The 11,824-nt window shown below is 45.4% G+C and overlaps 1 protein-coding gene across 1 annotated transcript; it reads left to right on the top strand.

Moving 5' to 3' along the window:
- Positions 1 to 2,771: 2,771 nt before the first annotated feature.
- Positions 2,772 to 11,533, top strand: HEBP1 (heme binding protein 1). The gene is made up of 4 exons (XM_026648887.1): positions 2,772 to 2,902; positions 4,346 to 4,484; positions 5,859 to 6,039; positions 9,303 to 11,533. The coding sequence occupies exons 1-4, from the start codon at positions 2,825 to 2,827 to the stop codon at positions 9,472 to 9,474; spliced, it is 570 nt and encodes a 189-aa protein (XP_026504672.1). The 5' UTR covers positions 2,772 to 2,824; the 3' UTR covers positions 9,475 to 11,533.
- The last annotated feature ends 291 nt before the right edge of the window (positions 11,534 to 11,824 follow it).

Here is an 11,824-nt window from a genome sequence, read left to right as displayed (position 1 = left end):
TTCGCATGGCACTTTTGTAGCTGGCATTGCAAGGTATTTACGTGCCAGATATGCTAAACATTCATATGCCCCTTCATGCTTTGGCCACTACTCCAGAGGACATGCTTCCATGCTGATGATGTTCACTGAAAAAATAATGCGTTAATTAAATTTGTGACTGAACTCCTTGGAGAAGAATTGTATGTCTCCTATTCTGTTTTACCCGCATTCTGCCATATATTTTATGTTATAACAATCTCGGATGATGACCCAGCACATGCTTGTTTTAAGAACACTTTCACAGCAGATTTGACAAAACGCAAAGAAGGTATCAATGTGAGATTTCTAAGGATAGATATAGTACTTGACTCAAGGTTTAAGAATCTGAAGTGCCTTCCAAAATCTGAGAGGGATAAGGTGTGGAGGATGCTTTCAGATGTCCTAAAAGAGCAATACTCCGATGCAGAAACTACATAACCCGAACCACAAAAAAAGCAAATCAACCATCTGCTGGTGGCATTTGACTCAGATGATGAAAATGAACATGCATCTGTCCGCTCTGCTTTGGATCGTTATCGAGCAGAACCCGTCATCAGCATGGACGTACGTATTCTGGAATGGTGGTTGAAGCATGAAGGGACATGTGAATCTTTAGTGCATCTCTCACTTTCAGGTGACATTGTAAACAAGACGTGGGCAGCATCATCTCCTGCAAATTTTAACCAAACTTGTTTGTCTGATCAATTGGCTGAAGTAGGACTGAATGGACTTGTAGTTTCTAACGTTTTACGTTGTTTTATTTTTGAATGCAGTTATTTTTTGTACATAATTCTACATTTGTAAATTCAACTTTCATTATAAAGAGATTGCATTACAGTACTTATATTAGGTGAATTGAAATATACTATTTCTTTTGTTTTTTACAGTGCAAATATTTGTAATCAAAAATAAATATAAAGTGATCACTGTATGCTTTATATTCTGTGTTGTAATTGAAATCAATATATTTGAAAATGTAGAAAATATCCAAAAACATTTAAATAAATGGTATTCTATTATTGGTTAACCGTGTGATTAATCACGATTAATTTTTTTAATCGCTTGACAGCCCTACTTACTAGGCATCTAAGTTAGGTGTGGTGATGCTCAATGTCACAATTCCTAAGTTCCTTCTGTGGATTCCATGTCCACCCTAACTTTCTAAGTGATCTCAGGTAAATCACTTAATCTACACTGTGCCTCAGTTCCCCACCTGTAAAATGGACTATACTTCTTTACAAGTGTGTTGGGAGGATAAATTTCATTAATGACCATGAGACACTCAGATAACAAGATGAGGGGGACCATATAAGTATCTAGACAGACAGTCTGGCATTTTGAAAGGAGTTAAGATTGTTAGGCACTCAAATGCCCTTAATGTCATTGGGAGATGGGCACCTAACTTCATAGATTCATAGATTCTAGGACTGGAAGGGACCTCGAGAGGTCATCGAGTCCAGTCCCCTGCCCTCATGGCAGAACCAAATACTGTCTAGACCATCCCTGATAGACATTTATCTAACCTCCTCTTAAATATCTCCAGAGATGGAGATTCCACAACCTCCCTAGGCAGTTTATTCCAGTGTTTAACCACCCTGACTTCCATGCGCACCTTTAAAAATCTATTGCATTATTGAAAGATTTTGGAAAACCCAAATAAATTATAGGGCTTTAGCTAACATTTATTAACTTGAAAGAAAGAAATCCCAGCATCCCCTTGGCGTCTTTCATTCTAAAATGAGCAGTCTTCATGATTTTCCAGCCTTAAAGACCACTTACCTTTCTTCAGCATATACTGTATATTACATATCCTTGTCAGTATTTCCTGTATTTCACCTGTTATTTCCTTCAGATCCTCCTCCACATCCCTGGACGAATACCATCTGATCGTGTGCTTTATTATGCCAGAGTTTCTCAATTTGTTCCATTGCTTCATCCTCAGAGGCATCAGTTTTTCCCAGTTCCAAACTCCGATTGCACTCACTATAATCCTTCCTATAATTTATTAACAAAATCTATAGCTCAACTATTTGCATCCTTGTACAAGCTACTCCTTTACACACAACTAGCCCCTGAGGATCTCAAAACACAAACAGAAATAATTGTGGAGCAGATATTACCCTGTAGTCCAGTGCTACTGATACGGGGGAAAGTGGTACAGACAGTTGACTGCCCAGATCTTCAAAGATGTGTAAGCACCTGTCATTGAAGTCAATAAGAGTTAGGGCACCTAAACACCTTGAAGGATCTGGGCTTAAGTGACTTGCCCGAGGCCACAATGGAAAGTCTGTGGCAGAGCTAACAATAGCTCTTCTGATTGCCTGTCCTACAAGTTAGCCACCAGACTACGCCACCGAGGTGGTGATGGAAGAAGGATGATGTGCCTCTGGATGGCGGGCACACACTGGCTGAAAGTGCAGGAGACAGAGACCCTAGGCTTAGAAGCCGCATGCACGTGCCTAAATGTCCGGATATGTCCTTTTCGGTGCCAAAGGGTGTGCCAAAAATCCAAGGCACGTGGGTCAAGCATCTCTGCACACGTATGCACGTGCCCATGATCAGCCCGCTCCCCTCTGAGGGTCGCCCCCGCGGAAGCCCAAGGGTGGGAGCTGGAGGCGACAACCCGCCCCTGAAGGGAACCTCTGCTCTGATTCGTCAGGTGCCCCCCCGCCCCGCGCGCACCAGCCTCCCCAGTCCCCACCCACACCAGCAAAGGAGGTGGGAGGCAAGTGACTGCTGCCGGGGCGGGGCCTCCCGGGGGGAGGAGCAGCTGCAGCCGCGGCGCGGAGGGGACAGCGCCGGCAGTATGTTTGGCATGATCAGGAACTCCCTGTTCGGGTCGGTGGAGGGGTGGCCCTGCCAGGTGCTGAGCAGAGGGGAGAAGGTAGGAGCGGGCTGCCCGGGAGCTGGAGGGCAGCGAGCTAGGGAGGAACTACCCCCTTCTCTCTCCCCGACATCTGCCCCGGAGTTTGGGGGCGGGGTGATTGGGTTGGGGTGTTACACGGGGATGCGCCCTCTCCCCCCCCCCCCCGGCGCCTCTGCCGCCCCCGTGTAAACTGCCTAGCAGGGAAGCGTGTGCCCCTCCTTCCCCTAATCATCCAGTTCCCGGGGGCTGACACACACACAACGAAGCTGTGTGCAATGAGTCGGGATCCTTTCCTTTAACCCGACGTTTGCTCACGCCTCCAGAACTCCCGCTTGTTGGTGTCAATACGGGGCCTTTCCCCCTGGGTGTGCAGCCTGAGCACCAATCACCCTGCACAGACTTCCAGGCGGTGACTTATTTCTCCTTCCTTTTTAAAGGAATTATGTCACTGCCATTGCACAACTGGCCAAGTTGCAGACAGCGCCTGCATCCAGTGTTTTGGGCGCGGTGGCCTGTCTGCCTGCCTTATCTCCGCACGGGGTGCACACAGCACTCTTGTCAAACAGAGGGCTTCAGAGGATTGAGCTAATGCAGCAAACGCTGAGAAACGATGGCCTTGCATTGTGGCCCTCTTTCTGGCCGATTTCCATTGCTGTGAATTCTGTCCATGCAGAGGGAGAATGTTCTGGTTTTACCTGTTCTCCCCACCCCCAAAACACATACGTGCACTCATGCATACACACACTGTGCCTATCAAGTTCTACCACTCCTCCCTTACTATCTATGCACACCAGAGAATCAGCAGGGCGTTGAGTCCTCAGTGGATAGTAACGTGAAAGTAACTGGTCTGCTCAGGTCTTTCCTCGTTCAGAATCCAACTTGCTCCTTGTTGCAAAAGAACTCTGATGTGATCTGCTAGGGCTTGCTGTTGTGTGTAACTGGTTTGATCTGCATTTTTCTATGACGATGGTGCTTCCCAGGGATGCAGGGTGGATAGGGGAGCCTTCACCTGCAGGGCGGCTCCAAAGGGAGCAAGGTGACCTAGAATGTTTAGTTCACCCAGGCCTTTCAAGTCTAGGTTACAGTTGTCCTGTTTTATCTCCCATTTTTCCCCCTCTGCCCCGGTCATCATTGGTACCACAAACGGTGGTTAACCCCATATAGAGTTCTGCTCTGCTGCAAAGGCATGATGACATCAGAGCTGTTTGTTGCATGCTGCTAACGTAGGCCATCAGGGGAGAGGCAGGAAGTGCTTCCATTCAGGAGAGAGACTGACAACTCCATGGTCAGTCTCTCCACCTAACATTGAAACTGGTCTTTACATGGGAGGATTATGTGGAGAGGGGTGGGGGGCAGTGTATGTTCCTAGGATCTAATTTCCCCAAGGGAGGCAATTTCCTTGGCGTGAGGAGCGTTGAATCTCTCAGGTGGATGTGTTATCTGCCTGTGTTCTTTTTCCAGGAAGAAGTAACCTATGAAGAAAGGACATGTGAAGGTGGGAAATTTGCTACAGTGGAGGTAGCTGGGAAACAATTTGATGAGGCCTCCAAGGAAGCGGTGCTGAAGCTTCTGAAATACGTGGGAGGAACCAATGATAAGGGTCAGAAACTTTGCAGACCTCCTTTGTTCAACTGCTAGTTTCATCTTGTCTGTCTCTGAGAAGGATTTGTAGTTGTATTTTCTAAAGGACATTCTAAGTGGCTTCTTAGGGGAACTCCCAACATGTATGCATATGGTGTGTGTTTTTTGTGTCTTAACTTGCTGTATGTGCAGGGGATCCACCCTTTTATGTGGTGATGGCAGAGATTACCTTTGTAGCTTTTATCTTAGCTAGTGTAATTGCACAGGCTAGTCTAATTAATAATAAAGTGTAGTAAATAATAAACTTGCTTTACATAAGTACTTACATGAATTTCCAATTCTCATCTTACTAAGCAAGGTGCTTCAATAATATCCCACAACAAGGGTGTGGGGGGAGGGTCACAGCGTAATTATAAGTCACCTACAAATGCTTTTGCATCTTTCCCAGATGTCTGAGGAAGGCAGGTATACAGACTCCAGTAGCACGTGGCAGGAAGAGGGGGAATGAATGGAAGAGGGAGCAGGTTGCAGTTCTGGAAAGAACAGCAATTGCAGCAGCACAGTCAGTAAATGTGGTGATGAGGGAAGGTACCTCTAGCCATAATCCATAGCACTGAGATGAGAAGTACTGCACCTAAGTGTATGAATAGGTAAGAGAGCACTTTCAGGACAGAGCCCTGGACTGGGACTCAGGAGAGCTGGGTTCTATCCCTAGCTTGGCCACCGGCCTGCTGCATGACCTTGGGTAAGTCACTTCTCTGTGACCTCTCTGTGCCCCAGCGTCCCTGTCTGTAAAATGGGGATAATGACCCTGACTTTGGAGATCTACCGAGGAAAAGCGCTATATGACAGCTAGATCGTTGTTGTTATTCTGCTACTTCTCTTTGAGTGATTGAGGTTTCACAACCGGTGACAGCCTGGAGAGAAGGAAAAACAATCATCTCCAGTGCGAGTTGTAGTCATAACTTGCTGGATATACCTTCCGAGAACAACAGATTAATAGCGTACCATGTTGGCGTGGGATCACACACAGTCCTGGCTGGAGCTAGAACAGCTCAGAGTTCTGAGTCATTGGCTCCCGCAGGGAGTGTTTTGTTCTGCCCCAGCTGAGGCCTTATGCTTCAGGGCCTACACTGATTAAACTATCCATAAAGCATCTGGCACTGGCTACTGAAGGACACAGGATCCTGGCCCAGATCGGTTGTTGGTCTGTCTCTTTAGTGAAACTCCTGTGTGCTAGGGTTTGATTTTCAGAGGTGTTGAGCCCTGGCACCTCCCATTGATTTCACTCCGAGTTGTGAATGTTCAGCACCTCTGAAAATCTGTTCCCTAATGCTTAGTTTCTCAAGGGCCTGGACTCCGCTTGTAATACCTCTGTCTGTATCTGTCTTAGAGGTTGGGATGGGCATGACTGCGCCAGTTTCCATCACTGCCTTTCCTGATGAGGACGGCTCCTTACAGCAGAAAGTGAAGGTCTCACTCCGGATTCCGAGCCAATATCAGGACAACCCTCCCCGTCCTGGTGATGAGAGCATTCAGATTGAAGAGCGAGAAGGAATGACCATTTACTCCACGTAAGGGGCAGATCTCAGTATTCCCAGGCAGCTGGAAAGTGTTACGGTTTGGATGCCCTAAAGAACAGGGTGCTCTAAAGAATACAGTTATGTTTGCCAGCTGACTCATCACTGGTTATAGATGTTTGTGCAAATAGTGGAAGATTGAGGGAGCCTACTCCACTGAACAAAAATGCTTCCCCCTTAATGTTGTTCATGTTTCAGCACAAAGCAAACAGAATTCTTTTAACTTTCGAAGCAAATGTAGTGTCTGTGAAAGACGGCAGCTTGCAATCCTGGAGATGAGAGTGGTCTCTGTACGTAACGTGGACACTAGCAGTGCAGACTTCTTTTTCACACCATTGAAGGGGGGATGAGACTGACAACAAAGGGAGTGAACAGTCAAGTGGCAAAGTTTGGAGGTGATACGAAATTAATCAAGATAGTTAAGTCCAAAGTTGACTGTGAAAAGTTACAAAGGGATTTCACAAAACTAAGTGACAGGGCCACAGAATGGCAGATGAAATGCAACATAGATGAGTGCAAAGTAATGTACATTAGAAAAAATAATTCCAACTACACACATATAATGATGGGGTCTAAATTAGCTGTTACTACTCAAGAAAGAGATTTTGGAGTCGTCATGGATAATGAAAACTTTAGTTCAATGCGCATCATCAGTCAAAAAGGCTAACAATGTTAGGAACTATTAGAAAAGGGATAGAAAATTAGACAGAAAATATCATGATGCCACTAAATCCATGGTGAGCCCACACCTTGAATACTGTGTGCAGTTCTGGTTGCCCCATCTCAAAAAGGATATTGTGGCACTGGAATAGATATAGAGAAAGGCAATAAAGATGATCAAGGGTATGGAATAGTTTCCATACAAGGAGAGACTAAAAAGAGTGGGGCTGTTCAGCTTAGCAAAGAGATGATTAGGGAGAGACATGATAGAGGTCTATAAAATCATGAATGGTGTGGAAAAAGTGAATAGCAAAGTTATTTGCCCTTGCCCACAATACAAAAACCAGAAGCCACCAGATGAACTTAATGGGCAGCAGCAGGCTTAATATAAACAAGAGGAAGTACTTTTTCATGTGATGCACAATTAACCTGTGGAACTTATTGCCAGGGGATGTCGTAATGGCCAAAAGTGTAACTGGGTTCAAAAAATAATTAGATCAGTACTTGGAGGATAGCCACTGATTAACCTATTAGCCAAGAAGGTCAGGGATGCAAGACTAGAGATCACGATGGTCCCTTCTTACCTTAAAGTCTGAGTCTATGAGCTCCATGCTCAGGGCAACCCTATACTTGTGACTGCCAAAAGCCAGGAGAGGAAGCTGGGGGGTGGATTTCTCCCAAATTGCCCTGTTCTGTACACCCCACCTGAAGCTGTGGTACTGACACTGTTGGAAACAGGATAGCGGGCTAGATGGGTCACTGGTCTGATCCAGTCTGGCAGCTCTTATGCTCTTAAAGTGGCATATTAGTGCAGTAGTGGTGATAATTTGTGTGAATATGGGAGGAGTGAATACCTGCCTATTAGGAACTGGACTGAGATCAGCAACTTATTTAACCTAAGTCAGTAAATTGCTTTCAGATAAGAACAACTTTCAGGCACTACCTCGGTTGTGCCAGGGTCCTAAACCTGTTGCTAACAAAAGCAAATGTTTTGAGAATAGGTTCCTCGTCACTTCCTGTAAGGCAGCTCCTGCAAACTGAAGAGAGAAAACCTGAATAAATTCCAACTGCCACTTTCAGCTAAGAAACTGGGTTGTGAACTCCCTAGGAAATAACACTCTGTCGGCCTAACTGGCCACTGGTGTGTCACTGTCAGGGCTGGCTCCAGGTTTTCTGCCGCCCCAAGCGGCAAAAAAAAAAAAAAAAAGCCGATTGCCGGCAGCTCAGTCGAGCCGCTCCATTCTTCAGCGGCAGTTCGGCGACGGGTCCTTCACTCCCTCCCTTCCTCTTCAGCGGTACTTCGGCGGCAGCTCAAAGAGGAAGAGAGGGACTGAGGGACACGCCACCGAATTCCCGCCAAAGACCCGGATATGCCGCCCCTTTGTATTGGCCGCCCCAAGCACCTGCTTCCTTAGCTGGTGCCTGGAGCCAGCCCTGGTCACTGTTGTGCCAAGGAAAACCACTGTTTTGTTCAGCTGCTGTGATCAGGCTGCCACTTATGGATGGCATTTCAGGCTGGACATCTCGTTTAGGGAGGAAGGGGCTGGAAATAGGCACAAAGGAATAAATATGATGTAAAAATAAATACATTAGGGTTTTCTCCTCTAACGTTTCCTTTGTGGTTGTTAGTTTTCAATGAGCAGAATACTCCTCTGTCTCTCATATCAGTCTGGAGGTCCCTCGGCAGATTTCTGTTGAAATTACTGATGATACAGATGTTGGCCATAGACCGTAAGAGGGTATGCCAGTAACAATGAGGGAGTTAGGAACAGATAGATAAATAGTGGTCACGGCCCACCAGCTGTCTAACTCAGGGGTCAGTTAGTGCCACGTGGTAATGTGGACGCGTGTCCTCTAGAAACTAGAATCAAACCATCAATTGTCATTCAGGATTGAACAGCCATTGGGTATTTTGTTTGGTTGCTATACACACTTATGCTGGATTCAAATCCATTCCCCCTTGGTGAGATGTTTCTATCTGGCCTGGCCTTTCCCTTTGCAGTCTGCAGGGCTCCTGCAGTGTGTCTGAATGCTGCCACAATCCAGCTTTTGTGTTTGGTTGCCTCCATGGGGACAGGCTGCATTGTCAACAAAGATGAGCTGCATGCTGTTGGTTGTTCCTGCAGGAATCAGTAGCAGCCCTTTGTTGTTTTTTATCCCTCTCTTACTTGAACTAGCTAGAGTTTGGCTTCCTCTCATAGTTCAGGTTCCAGCAGGTGAGTGTTCACCGCACAATTAACATCTGTGTAGGCAGGCTCAGCACAAAGGCCAAGAATTGAATGGGCTTGGAGATACCTATCCCTTCACTATAAGAAGCTGTCCTTTCAGCTTGGGGTAGAGATGTAGGGCAGGACGTGGGGGGCTAGTACAGGTGATGCCCATGCTTTATATATCTGTGGATGACTAAAGCTGTCTAGTTGGGGCTCTCAAGCCAACACTTTTTGCCTGCACTAGATTCAGACAGGATAGCTCAGGGAAAAGCCACAGCACGGATCTACATCACTATGTATTTTTAGCGTCTTGTTCCCTCTTTCCCCTTTTGTTACCATATTTCAGTGTTGTCTCACTCAGTGTCTCCATGTTTGGCTCCTTTGCAGGCAGTTTGGTGGTTATGCCAAGGAAGAGGATTATGTGAATTATGCTGCCAAGCTGCGCTCTGCCCTGGGGAGCGAGGCAGCCTACCGCAAGGACTTCTACTTGTGTAATGGCTACGACCCCCCCATGAAACCGTACTGGCGACGCAACGAAGTCTGGTTTGTGAAGGAGTGAGCCACTGGCTTGCAAAGGTGTAGGCTGAGGCTGATGTCTTCTCCAGCTTGTATGTAGGTGGAGTCCTTGCCCTGTTCCAAACAAAACCGCAGGCTCACAGAGTCAAAAAAGACCTTCCCAGGGTCTCAGTTATTAACAAAAATATAATTAAAAATAATCCGTGAACCCTCCCCAGCAAAGCCTTCTGCCCAGGCTTATCTCCTCCTAGGATCCCCCGGCTTTAGGATCTGACTCTCTCAGGTACTAGTGCTCTTCCTGTTTCCTAGACTCCCTTATTCTCAGGTGGGGAAATGAGCCAGCTGCACCAAGGAGTTTGCAAAATCACACTCGCTAACAGGTGAGTGTTGGTTGCATTCACTGGCAGCCTGTTATGCTCCTCTGAAACTGGAGAGAGATGCCTATTGTCGACTAAAGTCTTTATAACAAGTGGCTTTTCCACTCTGATGGGGTGTTACGATAGCTTAATTCCATGCTACACTGATGCTTTATCTGTTCCTTTCTGAAAGAGTATAAAGGGGCTAGATTGCTGCTGCTGAGGCGCTGTGCAGTGAAGATAGCATCATCTCCATTTCCTAGTAGTGCACAAGGGAACAGCATGCCAACAATCTGATTCAGAAACCTGCTCGAGAGGAAGAGCCAAGATTATTTGTACAGCTTCTTGACTAGGAGATGAAACTCTTCAGTGTAAGCTACTGACCTGTTGCTATTAATCACTGGATAATGTATGATATAATCTTGTGACTCTTTCTTTGTGTCTATTAAGTGTTTATAATATGTTTTCTCTGAAACTAGCCTATGAAGGGGTCACAATTGGACATGACAATGAAATCTGTATTGGCCTAAATGTATACAGAGGGGTAAAGAGTCTCAACAGTTGGTACCTCTTATTTAGGTGTCTGACTTTCAGAAGAGCTGTGCACAGAACAGCTCCCACTGAAGCGAGCATGAGATTCTTGGCTCATATTTCTTGAAAATATGGATTTGGGTGTCTAATTTTATGTAGACACTTTTGCAAATCTTGGCATTCATGTGTGTAAGGGTGTAACTAGTTCTATGAACACTGTAATTTCTTTAACCGGTACATATCAAACCAACACTTTAGCTGTCAATAGTCCTGCCAAACAGATGTCGGAAAGTATCAGACAGGTGGACGGACACACATACTACACTTACACAGGTGTGTCTATAATTTCAGCTAACTCAAATTAAGAGCAACATTCTTACAACGTCTCTGTGCATGAATGCCCAAGGGTGCTTACTAAAAGGATCAGCTTCATCCTGAAAGCCAGAGGAGAAGCTGTTCAGGGCTCTGGCCAATCAAGATGTTTTATGTTAAGGTGATCCTCTTGAGATGAAAGTTTTTCGGGGGAGGGGAAGTTTAACGTCCTGACCTTTCTTCCACTGAAGTTAAATAAGAGCTTTGGACTTCAGTGCAAGTTGATCAGGCCCTTTACTGTCAGAACAGTTGGCTGGTTTAGGAAAAAGAATAGGTGGGTAGCTTATTGTTGCAGAAGAGAGGAAAAGCTAGAAATAAAGTAACTGTTGGCTAGAGTAAGACATTGGAGCATAATTCCTGAAGGGGAAATGGACCAAAAAGAAATAGGTAGATAAAGATATATTTGTAAAGTTGAGGTTTTGCTTTTAAGACAGTAAAACAATAGGTAGAAATGAATATGAAGAACTGTTAAAGAGCAGGTGCTACCTTTAAAAGGTTCTCCACAACAAAAGGAACCTCTTTATGCACACAGTTATTCTTATCTAACCATGTGGGGAATGGAGGGGTTGGGTTCATATTGTTTCTAAATTCTAGGGTTTATTTTGGGATTCTTGCATGTGAATTGCATGCCGTGTAAGAACTGTCCTCTCTGGCTTGAGGCGACAGGTGTGCTACAGTGATGTGAACCCACAGTTGATGAATTCTAGAATGTGTAGCGGGTAATAATAAACCTGATGTGATCACGCTCCAGACTGGAGCAACACACTGTAGAAGACTGAGGAGTTCACAAAATGTATAAGCACCTTCCCAACATCAAGCAGTGAAGTGAGGTTGTGACTAAAGGCTGAGTTATGAAGTCCACAGGCTTTGCCTCCCATAGACTTCCTAGGGGTCAGATTTTTATGCCTTTATGCAAACTAAACAGAACATTATCCCGTGAGTAATCCCATTGATTTCAGTGAGATTACTCCAATTGAATAGCACCTTCCTTCACAAGCAAAAGTATCTAAATTCTGTTTTTCCATTCTTTGCAACATTTAAAAAATCATGACTTTTTAAATTGCAACTTGGAATTTCCTGACTTGCTCAAAGGATCTGAGAGGGCAGTGGGAGCTTTTGATTGTTCAGCCCTTT

Source organism: Terrapene carolina, unplaced genomic scaffold (assembly GCF_002925995.2).
Source record: "Terrapene carolina triunguis isolate 2854851 unplaced genomic scaffold, T_m_triunguis-2.0 Scaffold68, whole genome shotgun sequence".
In the NCBI taxonomy this organism is placed as follows: Eukaryota; Metazoa; Chordata; order Testudines; family Emydidae; genus Terrapene; species Terrapene triunguis.
Note: the sequence above shows the minus strand (reverse complement) of the source record. Positions and strands in the feature narration are given on the sequence as shown.